General features: G+C 54.4%; 1 protein-coding gene across 1 annotated transcript; it reads left to right on the top strand.

Annotated features, from left to right (window-relative positions):
- Positions 1 to 1,589: 1,589 nt before the first annotated feature.
- On the top strand, positions 1,590 to 22,125 carry RAB3IL1 (RAB3A interacting protein (rabin3)-like 1). Its single transcript, XM_006875005.1, has 9 exons — positions 1,590 to 1,741; positions 13,553 to 13,772; positions 16,145 to 16,240; positions 16,320 to 16,397; positions 18,865 to 18,993; positions 19,077 to 19,192; positions 20,306 to 20,405; positions 20,942 to 21,008; positions 22,043 to 22,125. The coding sequence occupies exons 1-9, from the start codon at positions 1,590 to 1,592 to the stop codon at positions 22,123 to 22,125; spliced, it is 1,041 nt and encodes a 346-aa protein (XP_006875067.1).
- Positions 22,126 to 22,407: the final 282 nt, after the last annotated feature.

The raw sequence follows: 22,407 nt of genomic DNA, 5'->3' as shown, positions 1-22,407 counted from the left end.
AGCTCAGAGTCAGTTTCCCTCTGAGGGGCTGTCTGGGGTTTGACTCCCTGACACTTTGCCAACAGCCAGGCTGAGCCCCTTTCCCCTCCTAGCCTGTCCCATAACGAGGACCTCCCCCACTTTCACATATCCTGTTTTCCATTGATTGTTTCCAGGTGGACCCAGAGGTTGACTGATTAGAGGAAGGTGGGGGCACGGGAGAATTTAGTAGGGGGTTCAGCAAGGAGCAAAAACAGGAAGAGGGTGGAAGCAAGCCATGGAAAATTCATTGCCAGGAAAGGGAGGCTCGCATCTGGTTTACATTAGGCTGAGAGAGCTCCGAAGCTTAGAGGGAGACACTGTTGTCCGCAGGCAGGGGTGTAGAGAGGGTAATGAGCCCCCGGTCAATGTCTAAATTTAAATTACACACCCCCACCCAATTCAAGCACCCAGGGACAATCATTAAATTGCAGATTCAAGATGAATAGAGGTTGGTAATGGCGAAGCAGCATCTGCAGAAACGCCTTCTTCCCTCTTGTCAGACTGTCTCAGTCTGGCGCCTTTCATATTTGTGGTGCCTGGAATGTTCCCTGCTTGGACTTCCGCCCTGGGGGTGGGCAAGTGCGCCCCACCAGAGGGTCTATATGGAATTGGTGTGACCCTGTAGGATAATGCAATGGACTGCAAGGTCTGTTTGAAACAAAAGGTCGGTGGTTCAAATTCACCAGCCACTCATGGGAAACCCTATACAGGGTTCTATGGGTCTGAACCAACTCGAAGGCACGTAACAGCTGTCTACAGAGCTTGTGGAAGGACTCAGGGTTGTACCCGGGATAAAAGAAGCTGCCTAGTGGCGCCCCCTTCAGGTGGCACCCAGGACACTTGCATTTTCTCCCGGGGGGGTGGGGGTGGGGGAAGACAAAGGAAAGAGAAGAGGACACGCATTTCAATCTACACTACAGCAGACACTTTATATATCGTATCTTCTTCGACTGCCACAATTTCACAGGAGAGAACTATTCTCATCATATTGTTAAGTGCCATCGAGTCAGTTCTGACTCATAGTGACCCTATCTAGGGTTTCCTAGGAGCGGCTGGTGGGTTTGAACCACCAACCTTGTGGTTAGCAGTCCAGTGCTTATCCTACAGTGCCACACCAGGATTCCTGTCATCTTATAGATGAGGGAAAGGAGTCCCGTCAGGTTAAGTCACTTGCCCAAGGCCATACAACCTCTAGTGATATGGCCAGGGTTGAACAGGGCTTTTTCCAACATGCCAACTGGGATGGGGAGGGGTCAACTACAGGCCTGGCTGAAGCCTGGGCCTCAGGCATAAAGGGGTGAGCCTCAACCAACCTGGGGCGTCTCCCCTTCCCTGGCCTAAAGCCTGGTTAGGAGGCCCCAGCGTCATCTGCCTGCTAAACCCAGGGAGTTAATAATTATGGGGTTTCAGGAGATAGAGGTCTGCCTGGGAGGTGCCTCCCCTCCAGGCCCGCTGCTTCTCAGAGATAGCAAAGGTTAGTAGGCGGCTCCGCCTGGGGGCTGGGAGAAGGCTCCTGTCACCTGCCCACTGGGCTGTTTCCGGAGGACACTCAGCCTGACCCCTCAGACATGGACAGCCCTGAAGAGCCTGTGAGGTGCCCCGCCCGAGGGAATTGCCCGGTGTACCTGGCCATGAGATCAGGGACTGTCCACTACACCCCATCAGCCCTGGGCCCTGCACTTGAGGGGGACTTGGGAGAGGAGCCTGGGGACACAGACAGGTGAGCCAGGGACCTGGGATGTGAAGGGAAGAGGCTTCCACCATACTGCAGGAGAACTTGGGGAGGGGCTGTTGAGAGCTGGGCTCCATACAGAGGCATGGGGGACTGCATGGAGCCATGGAGGATTTCAGGAGTCTCTTAAAGGTCAGCTCCAGGAGGCGGTTCTGGGCGTTCTGTCTAACTCAGTTGTACAGAGGTGGAGACTGAGGCGTAGAGAGGGCAAGACACTCGCCCTGGGTCACACAGTGAGTGGAGTCCAGAATCAAGTCCTGGACCAAGCAGATTGGCTGTTTCCTGCCGTCATCTGCCCCCAGATAAGAGCCTGTGGCCAGGGCTGCCAGACTGGGGGTGAGGGTAATAAGGGTTTGGCTGGAGTGGGGCGGTGGATCCTGGGTAAAGGACACCCTATTGATTCTGTCTCCCAGTCACCCTCACCAGGCACCTAGCACTCAGTACCTTTGCTACCTGACTATGTACTTCCAACAGGTCCTCTGGCTTCTGGAGTATCTTTTTTGGAATACTGGTGTAAGGGGTCTTTGCCTCCCCATCACTGGCTGTGTGACAGCAGGCAGGTTCCTTAGCCTCTCTGAGTCCATCCTTTCCAGTGGAGAAGCTGCTGGAAGAAGCCAGGGTAACTGGATGCAGAGATAACAGTATATTCGTGTTGCATCAGTGGAGTATCCATGCTTCTGGAATGATGACCCCTCACTTGTCCTTTGAGACCTCCCTCAAGGGTTTTCCCAGGCCACCAGCCCTCTGTGAGCTCTGGAGGTAGAGCCCTGGGCTGCTCCTGCTACATTCCTTATCTTCTCCAGTTTGGGTTACCGTGACCTGGGCCAGGTCTTATCTCCTGCCTGTTGTTATTGTTAAGTGCCGGTCGAGTTGGTTCCGACTCATAGAGACCCTGCATAGGGTTTCCGAGGAGCAGCTGGTGGGTTTGAACTGGCGACCTTGTGGTTCACAGTCTAGTGCTGATCCTACAGCACCACAATGGAGGGCAAGGGCTCTGTGCTGGCATCCCTAACTCATCTTCTTGTCCTTCCCCTAAATAGTGTACAGAGCAAGGGAGAGCAGGGACACAGTAGTGTTTCAAGACAGACTTTCTTGGGAAGGTTTCAGCTCAACAAACATAATCAAGATTCCTGCTTTGGACTATACCCTGTGTTGAACTGGAATCTTGTAAGGAGCAGAGCTGAGAAGGAGCTGGTCCCTGCTCTTAAGAAGCCACAATCAGGGAAACAATTGTCCTGCAGGGTCTGTGAAGGGCATTCACGATCTGAGCAGAATGCTTCTGAAAGGCAGAAGGGATACCATGCAGGGCTGTCTAATTCGTTCCCTGTGCAAAGTGCTGACAGAGGGAGAAAGTAAGGCTTGCCTACAATTCATCCTGCCCTCCACTTACCAAGTCCCGTACCTTAGCATGGATTACGTTCACCTGGGGAGGGGGCACTGTTGTCTATTTTAAACAAGGGCATCATTCACTTGGCAAGGTGTACCCTGGGCCAACAGTGGCTTTGTAAGTGAGGGGTCCTTGGGAGTGTGTCCCCATCCCACCCCCACCAGACTGGAGTCCCAGGAGGGCAGGGTTTCTGTCTGTTTTACCTCCCTTTGCATCCTAGCTCTTGTCTGACGGCCCATAGTTTGTACTCAGGAAGTGGTGGGTGAAAGAAAGAAACATATCCCCAAATGTTCTTATTAAGTGCCATTGAGTCTGTTTCAACTCACAGTGACCCTGTATAGGGTTTCCAAGGAGTGACTGGTGAGTTTGAACTGCCAACCTTGTGGTTCAAACCAACCTTGCAGTTCAGTGCTTTATCCCACAGCACCACACCAGGACTCCCCAAATGGAGACCTGAAAACTTAAGCCTGGAGTCCCTGAGTCCCTGAGCCGGGAAGCACTCAGAGTTCTGGTGGCATCCGGAAGGGAAGGGGCCCTTTCTCCACCACGTACCGCCCCAGACACTGAGGGTGGAACAGCAGTCCCAGACAGGAGCCGATTAGGATTGTGCTCTAAGAGGATCCAGTCTTAGGCTGGAGCTGAGTCAGATGATCAGGGTTTGGGGTAGGTGGATCAGAGGGACTGAGGGGCAGGGACAGGTAGACCAATGAGCTGAAGACATTCAGGGAAAGGTTTCTGCAGCGCTTAAGGGACCACACAGGTGTGTGAGTGGGTGGGGTACATTCTTGAAGGGGTGGGTGATGGGCAAAGACAGGGATGAACAGGTGTGTTGAGAGGCAGGAGATCCCTGAGGCCTGAGGCTGGGTGACAGGCTTGGGCCAGCTAAGTGCCCCTCAGATAAGCACTCTGCAGGTAGGACCGAGAACCCTCTTTATGGGGTCAGTCCTCCTCAGTCCCCACAACCTCAGCCAGGCTGTTGTACAGGGACAGGCACAGAGCAGGGACCCAGAGAAGGAGAGCACGGTGGGAGGGCCGGAGCGGGTGGGAGGGTGTTTATGATGATTGTCACATCCTGGGAGCCATTGTAGGTTCTCGAGAGGGGTGATGTGGGGCTCTGTCCTAGGGCAGAATATGGCTGGAGGGGAGTCCGCTGGGAGAGTCTGCCAACGATGGCACTGTCCAGGGCAGGAGGCCAGTCGGGCAGAGCTGGGAGCGCGCGTGAGCACCCCGCGCAGGGCGACCGGGGGCGGGGCTGGGCACGTGTCCTCGCCCGGCCCCCTGGGCCATGTGACCCGCAGGGGCCGGGTCGGACTGGGGTCCCGGGGTCCCGGACACACAGTCACACAGGCTTTTGGAAGGACCGACAGGCTGAGGGCTGGCCGGCGGACCGGGGCGGAGTCGGCGGTGGGCTGGGACGGCGCGGGGCGGTCCAGTGAGACGCGGTGGTGGCGGTGGCGGCGGCGGTGGTGCGGGGACCGGACACCCGGGCGCTCCGCAGGACGGAGATGTGGAGCGGGTAGGTCTGCACGCGCCCGCGGCCTCGCGCGGGGTCCGGGCCCGGCTGCTGCAGGGAGAGGGTGGGGTCCCCGCGTGTCTGCGTCCCGGGTCTTGCCAGGGACCGAGCCTAGGACTGGCGAACCGACGCACAACGGGAGACCTGGTAGGATGCTCCTCCCGGAGGGTCTGCGGGATGGAGGGTCTCCTAGTCCTGTCTCACCGGGAGCGGGAGTGAGGTGGGGGGTATGTACGCCAGATAACTCTGGGGTATGCGTCTAAAGGAGGAGGAACTTGGAGCTGAAGGACCCCTTGAAAACAGCGCAGTGGGAAGGGGACTGGGCCTTTGCCAAGGTCGCTTGCAAGTTGCTGTGGGGCTTCCACTTGGTGATCCTGAAGCCTGGGGTTCGGAGGTGTGGGCTGGGAGGCGGCAACGCAGACTCGGTCCTGGGTTAGTGGCGTCGTTCCCAGACTCAGTGTACAGGCCATTAGTTTTCCGTCAACTGTGGTCAACCTGCTGGGGCCCGGCCACAACCCCCAGAAGGCCGTGGGAGACACCTGGAATTGGCCAGACACACTTCCTCTTTCCAGTGACCTAATCCGACCAGGTCCTGAAGGAGATGTAGCCACAGTGGGAGGTGGGGGGAGGGGAGTGTAGTCCATAACGCACACACCAGATGGGTGGTCCCTTCCACAGCCACAGCTGGAGAATGAGGGCAGAACCCCTGGGTGATAGGGCCGGGCTTATTTGTTTCAAGGCACCTGACAGAACTGGAGTCCCGGGCATCCCATGCCCTAGAGGGAAGGTTGTTGAGATAGTGCCATCATGGGAGAGATGAGGTGTGGGGAGGCCAGACACGCTTAAGGTAAGGATTTTATTTCCTGGAATTCCACCCTGGGGAACTGGACTGAGTTTTTCGAGATAGTGGTTGAGGCAAGTTTGTGGTGGTACCTGGAGCAGTTAAGGCAATCGTGCCTGGGGTTAAATGTGTTTGAGGAGCAGCTTGGACTGGAGGAAGCTTGTGACCCTGGTGTTGGGTGGATCCAAGCAAAACCCAGCCACTGAATTGCTGTGTGACAATGAAGGTGTAGTGTCACATCTCTGGGCCTCCAGATTGTAAGGGTCAGAGTCATACAGACCCTTTGCTGTGGCCAGCCAGGCTGGGGTTGGAGGTGGGACAGAGTCAGAGAGACCAGACCTGCTTCCTGCCATATTGCCCAGGACCCTTCTAGATGAATTGGGTGCCAAACTGTCTCCTGGTTCACTTTCTGGATGTGTCTCTGGGTTCCCTGGGGCCTGTCTGGGCACAGAGCTTTATAAATGCTGGGAAATTATGACAGTTAGAACCTGGCTGCTTGGGATTGAAGGCCAGAGTTTCAGGTGAACACCTCTCATGTGGGTGTTGGGAGGCAAGAATTTAGGGATTGTCCCGTAAACAAATAATAAATAAGGGGGAATCTGGTGCAGACCGTACAGACTCGGTCAGGAGTCCGAGGTCCTGTGGGCCCAAACGTTGCAGACTGTCCAAACCATAGGCTCTGAGGATCAAACTATAGCCACCTAGCAGACATAGCAAACTGTCCCTCATCTGATTATTCAGTTATGCTGGTTAGTAATTCCATACATGAGCCCTGGATACCCACAGATAAATGTAAAAACCTTCCCTAAAAGCCGAGACTGTAAATTCCAAAAAGGCAGTTTTTCCCCCCCCCAAAAAAGCTAAAGAGGATAGAGAGAAACACTGTTAACTGATGGTATGTGGAGGGGATTATAATCAATGTAATGAAACAAGGTATATGAATGTTTGAATGTGAAATTGATGATGTATGTACCCTGTAAACTTTCACTCAATCCACAATAAAAACCTTAAAAAAAAAAAAAAGAATTTAGGGATTAGGGGCCAAGCTGCCAGCACCCCAGATCCCAGATCCCAGAAGCAGTTGAGAAGGCATCTGCTTGGGGTCACACTTCCCAGATAACTCTAGGCTTCTCTCTCATGGCCCCCAGCAGGTCTGACAGCCCTGGGTAGGTGTGTGTATGTCTATTCTTGACCTTGGCTACATTATTACTGATTTCCTTTTCTGTAAAACGAATCTCTACAGATCTCTTGGGGCATTGTGCCCTGTTAATGATTAGGCCTTGGTGCCAGCTCATTCATTAGCCTTCCTGAGGGTCCTTCTTTGGGTGAGGGTCTCAGTGGCCCTGCCCAGAGCCTCACTCGACTGGACCTTGCAGGACCTTTGGCACATCTTCTCCTTTGGGATACCCGGCGCTTGTGGGTCTGGGTTCTGCAGCCAGAGCAGCTTCAAGGCACTTCTTGAAAAAATGACTTACTCCTTTCTCTGTCCTCTGCCATTTCACGTGTCCATGATCTTGTATGACAAGCCTGCTCCCGGGTGAGGAGGCGAGGATGGAGTCTTGGGTGTCTTTACATCTAACACAGTGCTAGGTGCTTGGGACTTGATGAGCAGAGACCGAAGGTTGGCTTCTGGGTGGAGGGGTTTCAGCCACATGATGCTGGTACAGCCCCTGGGTCTCAGTTTCTCCACCTTGATAGGTGGGCTCATTATCTCTCTAAGGAGAACAAGGCTGTGATGGACAACCCCAACCCCCAGGATGCTGGCCGTCCAGGGCTGCAGGTGCCATGGACTGCTCGTGTATTCTGCAGCTCTGGATCCTGGCTACCCTGAGGAGCTCAGCTCTGTGAACTCCTGCCTGTAGGGCTTAAGTCACAGGGGTCTCCAAGCTCTGGGGTGGGTTCTGAAGTGTGTCCAGCGGCTGCAGGGGAGGGGAGGCCTCTTCGTTGGGAAGGAGTTGAGCAGCTCTTCCTGCTGCCTCCTCCTGGAAGCCTTCCAGGATGTAGCCACCTCCCTTTCTAACCCCAACCGGTGGAGAGACTTTTCTCAGACACTCATTCAATCCCCGCTCTTTGTAGACTCTCCCAGCATCTACATGGGGTTTGTGACTAACAGGATTTGGGAAGGGAGCACCTAAATGAAATCAAAGTGGTGAGAAGGGGCTCTGGACGCTGCCAGGGCTGGGGATACTTGGCCTAGGATAGGTAATGTTGTGTTTTTCAGTGCTGTTGAGTCAGTTCTGACCCACTGCGATCTTGTATAAGGTTTCCAAGGAGTGGCTGGTGAGCTTGAACCACCAACCTTGTGGTACAAACCGACTTTGCAGTTGGATGCATTAGCCCACAGCGCTACACCAGGACTCCAGGATAGGTTGTTGTTGTTGTTGTGAAGTGCCGTCGAGTCAGTTCCGACCCATAGCAACCCTGTATAGGGTTTCCAAGGAGCAGCTGGTAAGCTTGAACCACTGACCTTGCAGTTCAAACGACTTTGCAGTCTGGCACATTAACCCACAGTGCCACGTTGGATGTTTGAGGCTTTGGGTGTCAGATTCACTAGTCAGGTAAGGAAGCCCCTGTGCTCTGCCCAGCACCACACTGTCCCAGACCAGGTACTGGCTCCCAGTGTGGGGAGTTACAGACCTGGGCCTATGGCAGGTAATCGTTAGACCAGACCTTTCTGTTTAGTCCCTGAGGGTGTTTCTACATGCTATCCTACCTAAGGGACCCTCCACCTTCTGCTCCTACCTGTCCTTCTGCTTCTGAGGTGATTATCCAGTAAGCCAGGTAAGCACAGGTTTACTTGTGCTTATTTGCTAATCTGTAGTGAATATTTTCACATGGTTTCACCACATCAAAGACATGAAAATGTCAAAATCGCTCACCACAGATTAATAAGTAAATCTGTGCTTACCTTGCTGTGGGAGTGGGAGAGAGACTGATGCCTGCCATTCCCAGAAGCAGAATCTTTGACGTGGTTAAAAAAACGAGAAATTGTTTGCTACAGACGAGTAAGCATGAGTAAGCCCGTGCTTACTTTGCTTATTGGGAGATCTGAAACTGTTCTGCCCCCTTTTAGCTTTGAGCTCGTTGCTCCCGGACCAACCCCAGGCTCTACCTCAGCGAAACTCAAGATCCCCTCTCCCATCCCCTGGCCTTGCTGAGCTCGCTCCTGTGCAGATAATGTGACCTGAGTTTCCTGTTCTTCTGGAACCTTCCCTTAAGGCCCTGTGGCCTTGGCTCCGCCAGTCTCCAGGCTGCCTAGCCTTCAACTCCTCTGTCCTCTCCTCAAACCTGGACTACTTCTTCCCTCAGCCACCCATGAGCACAGGACATGCCACGTCCCAGACACCTCAGCCACCCTCCCTTCCCTGAAAGCTCCCTCCCAGTTCCTCATTCCTGTCATGGGTCTTCTCACCTTTCCTTTGATTTTTTAAGTCGATTTACCCCCTCAGAAGCCCTGTCCTTTAGGGTCGCTATGGGTCAGGATCAACTAACTTAGCAAGAGTGGGTTTGATTTTGGTATCCAAATGTTGAACCTATCATGATTTCCTCTCCAGGGTCTTTTGTCTGTGTGTGCATCTGAGCCTAGGCCCTGCCTGGCTTGTATAGCAAGTGTGACCCTCCCCCACCACTGGGTGCTGCCCCCAACTTCCTCAAATCCCGTCTGCATCCTGCCTCATTTCTCTTGAAACCACCATTCCTCCCCTTTCCTCCCATCCGGATGTGACGCACCAGTGCCTGGGCTCTGGTTTCATACCCCACCCTGCCACCTGTTGCTGTGTGGTTCTGCCTGGTCACTTTCCCTCTCTGAACCTCAGGCTGGTGACAGCATCTTCCGGCAGCATCACCCTAGGGCCCGCTCGATGGCTTCTGGGGGAGAGGACCTGGAGACCTGGTGTGCTGAGGGGCTTCAAGCCCTTCACACGCTGTGCTGGGCTTCAAGGTCAGCAGAGGAACCTAGATGCATGAGAAGCCTTTTCCTGGGTAGGGTGCAGGTCCCCCTCGGAGGCTCCTGTCAGCCCCGTCCCCTGCTAGACTGCACAGGGAAGTGAGCCTTGGCCCTGGAGCTGGGCCCTAGGCTGGGTTCCTGCAGACAAGAGCAGCTACATCTCGCTGGGACTTGGGCCTGGTGGTCCCAGTGGCTTATACGCAGTCTAAGCCTGCCTGCCAGCCCACTCTTCCATCCCATTTTGGAGCTGCCCCTTGCCCCCCTCCCCAGCTTATGTATGAACCCAATGTGCCTGTTAGCATAGGAAACCTTCACTCAACCCGCTGACCTGGACAGGGTCACCTGCACTGACCACAGGGAGGGACAAGTGGAGGGACAGAAAGACCTGTGGCACACAGCTCTAGCCAGGCCCTGACCCAGGGGGACTCATGGTGAGTCAGACCCAGGTGTCCCTGGTTGCATTCTGCCATATTTTGTGTTGTTGTTAAGTACCTTTGAGGCGATTCCAACTCATAGCAACCCTGTATAGGGTTTCCAAGGAGCAGCTGGTGAGCTTGAACCGCTGACCTTGCAGTTCAAACAGCTTTGCAGTCTAGCGCATTAACCCACAGTGCCACAACAGGACAGGGTTTTGTAGACAGGGACAAAAGAGCAGGCCTGGTGGGTAAGGATGGCGGGAGCCGTCCCCCACCCCCACTCCCTGGTTGCGTGTTTCCTGGGGAAATGACCCAGTGGGGGCCTTTCCGGTGAGAACTGCAAGGCCTTCCCGTGGGCTCCAAGCAGCCGGGTTGGCTTCAGGATGGGGAGTGTTGGGTGCCCCCACCTGCCGCTGACCTCTTACTCTCTGTAGCCCTTAAGCACACCCCTCTCTACAGTCTGAGGACTTTGGCTTCTCAGCAGCTTGTTCCAGACAAAAATCCAAACGCCACTGCCATTGAATTCATTCTGATTCGTAGCAACCCTGCCAGACACAGTAGAGCAGCCCCACAGGATTTCCAAGGCTATAAATCTTTACCAAAGCAGACAGCTCCAGCTTTCTCCCACAGAGGGGCTGACCTTTAGTAGCCTAGCACTTTAATCACTGCTGCACCAGGTTTCCTTATCCAAGACCCTGAACTCTGTTTTGGAGGGGGTAGGGACTAAGGTTTGAGCTACAGCTCAAGGCTCTGGTCTGAGGAGTGGTGGGGACATTGTTGTCGTTGTTAAGTGTCATCGAGTTGGTTCTGACACACAGCGACTCTGTGTAAAGTTTCCAAGGAGCAACTGGTGAGTTTGAACCACCAACTTTGTAGTTCAAACCTACGTTTCAGTCCAGTACTTTCTCACACAGTGCTGGAAGTGAGTTCCCCACCACCTCAGGTATTCAAACCCATGTGAACTGACCTTTGGTGTGGGAAGCCTAAGGGTGTCGAGGATGGGGGATTCTGCCTGGTTGGAGGTCCCTTCCTTGGACAGTTCTAAGTCATGAGAGGAAGTGGGAGGGGGGAAGAGGGGCTGCAGATTCCCAGTTCCCTCCAAGGTGGGGGCGGGGAGGAGAGAGGGAAGGAGAGCTGCCTCCATTGTAGCCCAGGTGTGGGTGACTGTGGGGTGGCCCTGCTATTTCCACTAGGAACTGGACTTTGGCTGTTCCACTGGGGGTGGGGGAAGGTGTCAGGGAGACTGTCTCATGCCCTGTGGTGCCCCTGTGGTTCTTGCTCATTATTATTATTTTTTTTAAAAAAAACCTTTTAATGTGAATTGAGTGAAAGTTTTCAGGACAAGATCATCAGCTTTACATTCAACAAATCATATGCTTTGTTTCATCTCAGTGATTACAAACCCCTCCCTGCAACCACAGTTACCCTACTCCCTCCTGTGGCTCCCCGTTTACATCTTATATTTCACACACAAATGAACAACGCAAAAATATTTGATGTCCACATACTAAACAAAAATATATATTCAATTGGCACTAGACTGCAAGGTCGGTTTGAACTGAAAGGTTGGCAGTTCAAACTCATCAGCCACTCCTTGGAAACCCTATACAGGGTCACTATGAGATGGAACTGACTCAACAGCATTTAACAACAACAGCACAAATGTTTAAGGGCACATTGTGTGAACCAGCCTCCTGCCCGCAGGCACGCAGCCTGACTCAGTCCATGGGCCTAGAGCCCGCAGCTGCTCTGTCTCTCCAGGCCACCGCCATGGCCACCGTCTCTGCTGTGGCCATTTTTCTAGGTAGGGGTCTCACTCTCCACTCATGCTCCTCCTACCTGATGGTCCTGGGATTGCTCCTGAAATGAAAGATGAACTACTCCTTCCTTTTAGTTACACATCTTCTGCAATTACAGTTTTCACAATCACAATTACTCCTGCTAACAATTGCTCCCAACTGAATCATAAAATCCCATCAACATCATCCCCGGTCCCCTTTCACCAGATCCAGCTGGAAAAGAGGCTAACTATTCAGTGGGGATTCTACCTTACCCGCCTCATTCTACAACTAAGTACACTCATGAAAGCTTGCAAAGCAGTCATTTCGTGCCTTTGTAGTGCTCCCCACCCCCATTTTTGATAGCCAATATCTAAATTGCCCATCCGTGTCAATCCAGTGTTAATGTGCCGGATTTCAAATCCATTTGAACTGCCAACAGTGGTTCAAGCTCACCAGCTGCTCCTCGGAAACCCTCTACAGGGTCGCTATGGATCAGAACCGACTCAACGGCACTTAACAACAACAACATCAACATCACTGAGGAAACAAGCTTGTCCTTGATATGAAGAATCCTTCCATTCCGGTTGCAATTTTGAGCCACTGCATCCTTAAGCAAAGGTCCAGTTCACCAAATTGTTTGTTCATCGTCTTGAAGTGGGCAGCCCATCGGGGTCTGCTGCTTCGCCAAGCCTCAGTAGTGTCTGAACAAGCAGCAGGAAGGATGGGAGTCTCTGCCCAGCAGGGCTGTGGACACCAAGCCAAGCGCTTTCTTGTTTGATTCCTACAGTGCAGGTATTATAGAGAATTTCAGGAACATTCTTGGGGGGGGGGGGGGGGAGCTGTGTACCCTAGTCAGCCACACACTGTGGATGCTAAGTAATGGATGTATGTTCTCACCTTACTCATCAGAGCTTCGGGGGCCTGGTCAGGCAGGCCCGTGAGGAGTAGAAGCCTGTCTGGAGGACAGACTGAATGGACAGTTATTGAGAACTCCATGAAGGGCTGGGGTCTCCTGGGAGTCCTGTGTCTTTGTGTTATCAGAGGAGTAACTGAGGCTCTGGGACTGTTTGGTGGCTTTGCCAGGGTCTTCAGGACAGGAAGGGGGACCCATCTCCTGCCCTGCGTCTCACCCTTCTCCCTCAGTGACCTTGCCTCCAGCCCCTGCCTGTGCAGTCTCCTTGAGTCCCCTACCTAACCCACACACTACCCCCCCATCCCCGCCGTTAGCAGTGTCCCAGCCCAGACTAGGCTAGGCCGCGGAGCTGCTGGCTCAGGAACTGCTGTCTTTTGCTGAGTGAGCAAGTTCAGAGGTGCTGTGTCGGCATAAACCTCTGCCTGGCCGGGGCCCTCCCCTTCCCCCATCCCCAGGGTCTCCCGTGCAAGACAAGAGTATGGGCGAGGGGGTGGGAGGGTCCCGACGTCAGGAAAGCGGAGGTCCAGAGGTCCACAGAGGGGTGTTTTCTTGAGATCACCCGGCCAGCATCCATAGGAGAGCTACCACAGAGCCCCACAAACTTCCTGCCTCCACCCTGCCAGTCCCCCAGTGGCTCAGCTCTGAATGCAGTAGAATTTGTAGAATTTTAGTACAATTTGCAAGAACACTGATGAGCTGGCAGCTCCCACTGAGTGCGTATGGCATTACACACATCTCTAATCCCTTCAGTGACACAGGGATTTTGGGACTGGTCCCACTTTCCAGATGTGAAATGGAGACTCTGGTGTGTGCAGACAGTCCCCAAGCTGGACGGCTAGTTTGACAAAGATCAGTACTTGCCCCCAAGAGGCCTCCTGTGTGTTCATTCGGCCCCTGCAACAACTCTAGTGCCCTCTTTACAGATGGGGCAGGTGGGCTGGGGTCTCCAGCTCTCAGGTCCCCGCACTGCCTGTGCTGATGATGCCCTTGTTTGTTTCATAGCCAGCCCCCCTCCGAGGAGGGCTGCCCGCCACCCCTCGGGGCTGTCCCAGGCCCCTGGAAGAGTGTCCACCTCAGCAAAGGAGCCCTGGCGGAGAGCCCTGCCAGGGAAGAGGGCCCTGCAGCTGCTCCGCTGGACGTGTCCCGCTTGCGTAGTTCCTCCGTGGAAATTCGGGAGAAGGGCTCGGAGTTCCTGAAGGAGGAGCTACACAAAGCCCAGAAGGTGAGGTCAGAGGTCTGGGGAGAGGGCTACATCTCAGTGCCAGAATTCTCACCTTCCCAGTGGGAGACCCAGGTTCTGGCCAATGCACCTCATGCATATTCAATGTGTGGTTGTGAGGTTGTGATGGTGAACCGGTTTCTGTAGAGTTTTCAGAAAGATGAACAAGGAAGAAAGGCCTGGTGATTTACTTCTGAAGATCTGCCAATGTGAAGACCCTATGAATCCCAATGGCCTCATCTACAGCCGTGTGGTTGGTGCAGGACAGTGTTTCAGTCCATTTAGCGTAGAGTCACCAAGAGCAAAAACAACAACAGCACTTACAGTCACCACGTTGTGCGACCACCACCACTATCCAGTCCCACAAGTCTTTCTTCAAGAGAAACTCAGCATTCTTTCCGTAATAACTTCCCCTTCCCTCCTCCTCCCAGCTCCTGGGAACCACTAATATCTTGTGACTTTAAAATCACTTTAGAATCTTCTCTGAAAACCTTTTTCAAGTTCTAATGGACTGATAGTAATGTCAAGCTTGTGCAATGAGCTAAATGGAAAATGCATCATATACGAAACAAAAGTATCAAAACGTGAAGCTATTGTTTCTCGACACATCCTCCATCTAGATCGGTGCACTTCTGAAGACGATGTTCCCATCTTCCCTGAAGAATTCTGCACACCTTCATTATTTACACCACATCAAAACATCAGTTTGGGCATCCTCAAGGGAATCAAATTGTGTCCCTTTTCCATGTTCTTTGAATCTGGAGAACAAAATGAAGCCTGAAGGGGCACGGTGAGGGGTATAGGGTGGGTAGGGCAAGGTTTCCCAACAAAATCCTCAGATAGCCGTTGCTACTGTGGAAGCGTGAGTCGTGACAGAAAGAATTCGAATCCTCAGCTTTCCTGGCCTTGCTGCTCACAAATGCACTTTTCAATTTTCCTGAAATTTCTTCCTAATAAGCCCCTGTGGTGGTCCTGTGTCCTTTAAGAAAATCTATCAAGATGACCCTTTTGGAATTCCAGAAAACAGTTGCCATAACCTTTTTCTTTTTTAATGTTTTCTTGTGAATTATGTGGTAGTTTACATGGGAGAGCATTAGTTTTACATTCATCCTATCGTCTATCATTTCGTTGCCATGGTTGCAATCCCTTTCATGCATCATCAACCAACCAAAGAGTATACCCTGCAAGCCTTCCCCCTGGTCGTCAGCACACAGCCCCTCTCCCTTTCTGGGTCTAGAGTCCCCAGCGGTTCCCTCTCTCCATCTCATTGTTTCTGCCTCCATCTCTGGTGTCACTGCTTCTCTGGATAGGGTCCTGCTCTCTGCTCTTCTCCCTTGATGGTCCCAGGGACCTCCGCTCCTGGACTGCAAAGTCAACCACTCCCCTTGTTTTGCTACATAATGTCTGCCTTTACATTTCCAACCCTCACAGTCAGTCCTGATAGTAATAGCCATCCCCATCTCCTTTCATCAGCCCCGCCCAGACAGATTGGATACTACTCAGTGGAGATTCTACCTTCCGCACCCTCTGGATCTAGGCTCCCTCTTGAAAGCTTGTAAGCCAGTCGCTTCTTCCCTTTGTAGCCCCCCATTTTGGGTAGCCAATGTCCAAGTTGCCCATCCCTGTCCACCCTGTGTATTGAAGGGGGTGGGAATGATCCTCGCTGTAAAGATTTGTTCCCCCTTTTGAGTTACTGCATCCATAGGTGTAGGTCAAGTTCATCAAATTGTATCAGATTACTCTTTTTTTCCTCTTCTTTCTTCTTCTAGTTGAGCTCTGATCATCCAGTCATTGAAGCCAGGTTAAGTGGGTATTATCTGCAAGTGTGGGTATTCTTGTGCATACACCCTCTCTTCTTATCAGCTGGACACTTCACTGTCCACTCTAGTCCTCTGTAATTGTCATAACTTTTTGAGCTGGCCTCACTGCTTTGAATTGAACCTCAGAAGCCAGTGTTTTGACTGGGCTGTTTTTTTTTTAAGGCACCCTAATGAGGTTGTTGTTGTTAAGTGCCGTCGAGTCAATTCTGACCCATAGTGACCTTGTATAAGATTTCCAAGGAACAGCTGGTGAGCTTGAACCACCGACCTCGCAATTCAAACCACCCTGCAGTCTGACGCATTAGCCACACCAGAACTCCCTAATGAGGCTAAGACTAGTGTATTATTGCAGCCATGCACCAATGGTAGAAACATGTCTAAACACATGTTGTTGGGAATAAACCTGTGTAGGTATGAACTAGAACCCTGGTAGCAATACTTTTTGACTTACCCTCATATTGTCAGGCAATATGAAAGTGGACTTGTGGGCCCATTGCCCTGGGTGGGTGGGCTGGGGCCCTGATGGGGCTGACAGCACCTGTCTCTTGCCCCCAGGAACTGAAGCTGAAGGATGAGGAGTGTGAACGTCTGTCCAAGGTTCGAGAGCAGCTGGAGGAGGAGTTGGAGGAGCTGACAGCCAGCCTGTTTGAGGTGCAGCAGAGGGGGCACCCTGGGGATCGGGTAGCCGGCTCCTCCTAGCCACTCATACATAGCCCACCCCTCTTCCCAGGAAGCCCATAAGATGGTTCGAGAAGCCAACATGAAGCAGGCAGCCTCAGAGAAGCAGCTGAAGGAAGCCCGAGGCAAGGTGAGGCTGCCTGCTGGCCCCAGAGCACTGGTCAGCCAGACCAAGTGGGATTGTCACCATCACACAGTGGGGTTAGTCAGTAGGGATGGGCAAACCCCAGGGGGCATGGGAGCTGGAGGGGGCTCACTGGGCTCCCCTGGAACTGAACAGCACCCCTCCACTGCACCAGGGAGCTCTTGACCGCTCCTGGAGGTACAGTCATTTCCTCTCTCCCAGCAAGCAGAAGCCCCAGCTGGGCCTTGTTTGCCCATCTACAAAGTGGGAGGCCCAGAGTTCCCAGTCAGCTCCCCGACGTGCACTAATTGCAGAGTTGTGGCTTGGGCAGGTCACATGTCTTTTCTGAGCCTCGGTTTCCCTCTCTGATTATGGCTGTTCCAGGGATGATGGGTGGGGTTTGCTGTCAACCCTGAGCTATCTTATCCTGGCCAGATTGACATGCTGCAGGCGGAGGTGACAGCCTTGAAGACCCTTGTCATCACGTCCACCCCTGCCTCCCCCAACCGTGAGCTCCACCCGCAGCTACTGAGCCCCGCCAAGGCCGGGACCCGCAAGGGCCACTTCCGTCACAAAGGCACCAGCAACACCCTCTGCCCGGCCGTGTGTCCAGTCGCAGGACACGCTCTCACTCCAGACAGGGAGGGCAAGGAGGTGAGGGGCGCGCCTGGTGGTAGACGCAAGAAGGAGAAAGTGCAGCGCCAACCGACAGCGGGGTCAGAGCCTGGCCCCGCACTGTGTGGTCTGGAGCCCGCTCTGCCCATCTCTGGGCCTCTGCAAGCCATGACCACAAGGGCAGTGCAGGTCCTAAGCGCCAGGCTCTTACCTCGGCTGGGAAGGGGAAGGGGAGTATACTGTGGGGGCCTTGACGCCCCCTTCCTGCCCCGCTGCTCTCTCCTGTGCGAAGTATGGCCCTGACTGTCTGCCCTGGGGGCCTGAAGAGGCTGAGCAGAGGCCGATGGACCTATGGGGAGGGGCTGTCCGGCCCTGTGAGGTCCCGCCCTGAGGCCCAGTACTGCCTCCGGACATTCTTTGGCCCGTTGGTCCTCATCGCCCCCTAGTGGCGGCACTGGGACAAGCACTGCACTTGGGGGAGTGGTCATCTCTGGACTAGGCTGTGGTGTGACTGGCGTTCATGGCTGTGGTCCGCCTCCTTGGTTTCCTCAGTGGTCAGCGGGGTCTCAGCTCAGGACTGCGCCTCGTGAACTTTCACAAAGGATATGGTGGGAGCCGCTTCCTCGAGTCCTGCCCCAGACTCTGCTCTGTCCTGCTCGGGCTGCGGGGATTCCAGGACTGATCCGCTAGACCTGTCCCTCCCGCATCAGGACACAGTCTGCCTCCCCAGGCCCCCAGAGTAACCCAGGAAAGCCTCTGCTCCCCTTCTCAGGGTCTGACTGGACACTAACATCTCCTCCTTCCTCCTGTCTGTCTCTCTGCGTCTGTCTGTCTGTCCGTCTGCCCCACCACCCGGCCCACCCAGCCCGGGCTGCCCCCCCTCCTCTCCCTCCTCCTCTGCGTGGTCCCCAGCAGAGCGATCCACCTCACGTACGAACCGGCCTGGCAGCTCCCACCCGGGGAGCCGCCCGCCACCCCCACCTCTGCTACCTCTCTCTCCTTGTCCCGCCAGGTAATGGCTCCTGAGTAGGGCCTCACCTTTGCCCCCCAGCCTTGCTCTCTGGGGTGGGGAGCAGGGACACCCCGGGTTCATGCCCTCCTCCTGTGCGCATGTGCCTGTGTGTGCTGCGTGTACCTGAGTATACCTGTATGTACCTGCGTGTACCTGTATGATGGGGCTTCAAAAAGTGCATGGAAAAATTCCATTATGTTTCGATTCCATTTTTCCAACTTTTGAAAGCCCCCTTGTATGTACCTGTGTGTACCCGTGTGAGCCTGCGTGAACCTATATGAGGAGGTTTCAGAAAGTATGTGGAAAAATTCATTCTCTTCCGATTCCATTTATCCATACACTTTTGGAAGCCCCCTTATATGTACCTGTGTGTACCTGCAGGTCTGCTTTTTAACTTTTCCTCCTTAAAGAGGCAGCGAACTGGGGTGGGAGGGTCTTCAGGACCAAGCCTGCCTGTCACATGACTACCATCTGGGCTGCTTTGCTGTCTTCTCTTCCTTGGCATGCTTCTGAGAATCCGGTTCCCAGTGTGCCCCTCTGTCCCTTACCTATAGATTGAAAAAAAGGGGAGGCTAGCTCAGGAACCCCATGGTGCCAAGGGCCTCACATCTCATATGGAAATGGAACTTTTTGTATAAAATTCTTTGGTGCCAGGGAAGAAGGTGGTTCTTCCTGGGGAACTCTGGACTTGCCTTACCTGCATGGCCACTGGGCACACACCTGCTGGCATGCTAGGGCTTGCCCTGCCTCCTCCCTGGCTCCCTCTTCCTCCTCTTCACCTGCCTATGCTGTCAGGGGTGACCAGCACCCTGACTGCTTCCCACCCCAGCCCACTCTCCCTCACAGGTGGACACCACCCTGTTTGCCGAGTTTCAGGCCTGGAGGGAATCGCCCACCTTGGACAAGACCTGCGCCTTCCTGGAAAGGGTATACCGGGAGGATGTGGGTCCCTGCCTGGACTTTACCATGCAGGAGGTGAGTGGGGCACAGGTGGTTTCCAGGGACCCAGATCCACTCCCCTTGCCCCAGCCCCTCATTGCCCTCCCTGTCTGCCGCAGCTCTCGGCTCTGGTGCGGGCCGCTGTGGAGGATAACACACTCACCATTGAGCCCGTGGCTTCGCAGACTCTGCCTGTGGTCAAGGTGGCTGCTGCGGTCGAGTGTGGCAACACCAAGTAAGCACATTCTGTCCCTGTCCACTGGGGAAAACCCCACTAGCCTGAGTGGCCAGGGGACTGAGTTTTCGGCTGGCCTCCTGGGGTCCTGGCATGAAACCCCAACACACACAGTGGCTATAGTGTGCTTCGGGACAGGGACCCAGGAACATGGGGCGCCTCCCCTGCATGGGGCAAGAAAGGCCTTAGGCAGAGCTCCCTGTGTCCAGTCATAGACCCCAAGCTGGCCCCCTTCCCTCTCTCCCACAGAAGGTTCCAGGCCCTAGGTGACATGTACGTGATGTCAGATGCTGAAATAAGTCACCTAACTGCCTTGGTGTTTTGTCCACCTGTGACTCCGCTGGCTTCAAGCAGCGGCAGCAGAACAAAGGAGTCAGGAGGGACAGGGTGGGGCAGAAACTGGGAGCCAAGATCTACTTTGGGAGGGGCCGTCATCTGGAGAAAGAACTTTTGAACCAGGTTTTGAAGGGTGAAGAGCAGTTGGCCAAGTATGGAAGGACCCTTTAGAAAGAGGGAACCGAAGGAAGGAAGGTCTGGAAATGCTGGGTGGACGGAGTCATGGGATGGATGGGGGATTTGGGACCAAGGCCACAGCTCGTGTTTGGGACCAGATTCTCAAGGGCCTTGACCCTCCGGGTCAGCGTTTCAGAGATTATCAGTAGGTGTTCCCTGACAAGAGGGATGCCCAGTCACATCCCGGAGTCACAGCATCCAGAATCGCTGAAGGCTCTAATAAGTCTGCAGTCAAGACATCTGTTTAGCCTCGGTTTACTTGGGACTTTCCATAGTTCCTTCCCGGGGAGTAGGAAAACCCCAGGGAAACTGCTAACCTTAGTGTGGGTTTGGGGGGGAGTCCTAGCCAGAGTGTGGAGAAGAGGGGGAGATCCAGGCAAAAGCCCATGCTGGCCTGACCCAGCTTAGGACTCAGCCACCCTGGTGAGGAGCAGAGAGCAACACTCTGGAGCCAGGGACCAGCATGGGGACAGGATGCATGAGTGTGGGTTCAGGTGGGGGAGCCTCTTCCCACAGCTCCTCCTCCTAGTACTGTGTCCAGCCTGCAGGAACCGGTGAGTCCCCAGCCAGCCACCCACGGTCCCCTCTGCTTCCCTGCAGCACATGTGCCCTGAGCGGGCTGGCCCGAGCCTGCCGCCACCGCATTCGACTCGGTGACTCCGAGAGCCAATACTACATTTCGCCATCCTCCCGGGCCAGGGTGAGTCAGTCGGGGGCATCCCTTGGTTCCTTATGGGCCACCTGGGCTGGGAGTGAGAAGGGCAGTGATAGACGGGAGCCACACAGCATACTTGGTATGCTCATTTTCTCCTGCTGTGTAAGAAAACAACGTATGTACAGTGTCACGGGCTCCTGGGTCAGCTTCACTGGGTTGTTTACTCAGGGTCTCGCGGTTGCTATCAAGATGTCTGCCAGGATGTAACTTCGCTGAGTTCAGAGTGTCTTCCAAACTGCTAAGTGCCTTATTGGCCAACACTCTCAGCAGCTGAGAAATGGGCCCCGTGTGGGGAAGGGGCTGTGGAAGGGTGGGCACCAGCAAAGCTCTTCCCGTGGAGAAGAATTCACTTGTTAGTTCCGGGATCTCTGCAGCCATCGGCCTCCCTTCTTGGTGCCTCAGTTTCCCCTGTGTGTAAAATAGGGATGATAAGCATGTTTGTCCACTCGATATGTACGCTTGATAAGGTGCCACCTGCCGCTGTTGGGAGACTGCTCACACCCCTCCTTTTCTGCCCACAGATCACAGCAGTGTGCAACTTCTTTACCTACATCAGATACATCCAGCAAGGCTTGGTGCGGCAGGACGGTGAGCGCCCCCTGGTGGCAAGCAGAGGGATGGCACCCAGGAGAGGGAGGCTGCTGGGTCTGACACCAGAACCTCAGGACAGGGGTGCCCCAGCCAGAAGGCCAGTGAGAGGGGGCATGTTGTGGGTTAATGAGGGGCTGATGGACCTCCTGATTGCTGAATTTTATGGAGATATGAGCTGCAGAAACTGGGCCCTGCCTCATACAGGAACTTACCAGGGAACCAGCCCATACCTCCCACTACCTGGGCAGAGTTCTCTTCTCTCTCCCAGAACAGAGCCCTCTCCTAGCTCCCAGGGTCGGTAGAGGCAGTGTTCCTGTGATTGGCCTGCTATTTGAGACTGGGTCCTTCTTCCACTACCTGGTGTGGCTGCCTGGTGTCCCCTCCCCTCACTGTCCCTGCCTCTGGGTCCCTATCTCTTTCTGGACTCCTGGTGGACGCTGTTGGATCAGCACTGGACTGAGAACCACAAAGTTGGTGATTCAAACCCACCAACTGCTCCTCGGAAACCCTGTACAAGATTGCTATGAGTTGGCATCAACTCGACAGCAATAACAGCACCCCCTCCCTGGTAGGCCCCACCCACCGTGCCCCTGTCCCCCACTCGGAAATTCCTGGGCTCCAGACCCACCAGTCCAACTCTGTTCCCAGGGGACCTTCCTCCCAGCAGTTTGTAGTCTGAGATTCAAGTCCAGGGCACCCAGGACTTGGGCCCAAGGGGCTGCGTGCGCCGCCCTTTCAGGGACCTTGCGTGCATGGTGCCCCACCAGGGTTCATTATGGATGATCCTGACATTGTGTCAGGGTGTGGGGGGCATTACCTCCACCAGGTCAGTGCAGGCCCCTTGTGTGTGTTCAGCATGCAGGAACTTCCAAGGTGCCCCCGCATCTGTGCTGTGGCCCAGCCCCGTTATAGGTCAGGGCTGGAGTGCCCCAAAGTCCTGTGGTAGCCCAAGGCAGCAGCACTAGAAGCCAGGGGAGGGGACGGTGTCTGCCCGAGCTGTCCCCCAGCTGTGCCCATTTCTCTACCCTCAGCGGAGCAGATGTTCTGGGAGGTCATGAGGCTACGGAAGGAGATGTCTTTGGCCAAGCTGGGCTTCTTCCCCCAGGAGGCCTAGGGCGTGGCCTACCCTGGAGGGGGGCCTCTGAGCTGGAGCAGACAGCTGCCCCAGGATGGACAGACAGGAAAACAAGGACCAGAAGCCAAACATCAGCCCCAGGAAGGACTAACGTCTGGGACCCTGAGTAGCCCTGAGCCAGCACCAGGCAGCTGTCCCAGGAAAGATGGAGACGGCCCTTCTCTTGCCCTCATTGGGTTCCACAGCCCTCCAGAGACCTTCAGAAAACACCAAAGATGGAGGAGCTGGGAACCATGTTCAGGGGGGCTCAGCCCACGGAGG

This window comes from Chrysochloris asiatica, unplaced genomic scaffold (genome assembly GCF_000296735.1).
Source record: "Chrysochloris asiatica unplaced genomic scaffold, ChrAsi1.0 scaffold00310, whole genome shotgun sequence".
NCBI lineage: Eukaryota > Metazoa > Chordata > Mammalia > Afrosoricida > Chrysochloridae > Chrysochloris > Chrysochloris asiatica.
This window is presented reverse-complemented; position numbering and strand designations above follow the sequence as displayed.

What these genes read in the sequence shown, in the direction of transcription:
- RAB3IL1 (XM_006875005.1), top strand. Translation starts at nt 1,590, where the DNA reads ATGGACAGCCCTGAAGAGCCTGTGAGGTGCCCCGCCCGAGGGAATTGC. An exon ending in GTCGAGTGTGGCAACACCAA is followed by an intron (nt 19,193 to 20,305) that starts GTAAGCACATTC and finishes GCTTCCCTGCAG; the next exon opens with CACATGTGCCCTGAGCGGGC. An exon ending in AGGCTTGGTGCGGCAGGACG is followed by an intron (nt 21,009 to 22,042) that starts GTGAGCGCCCCC and finishes CTCTACCCTCAG; the next exon opens with CGGAGCAGATGTTCTGGGAG.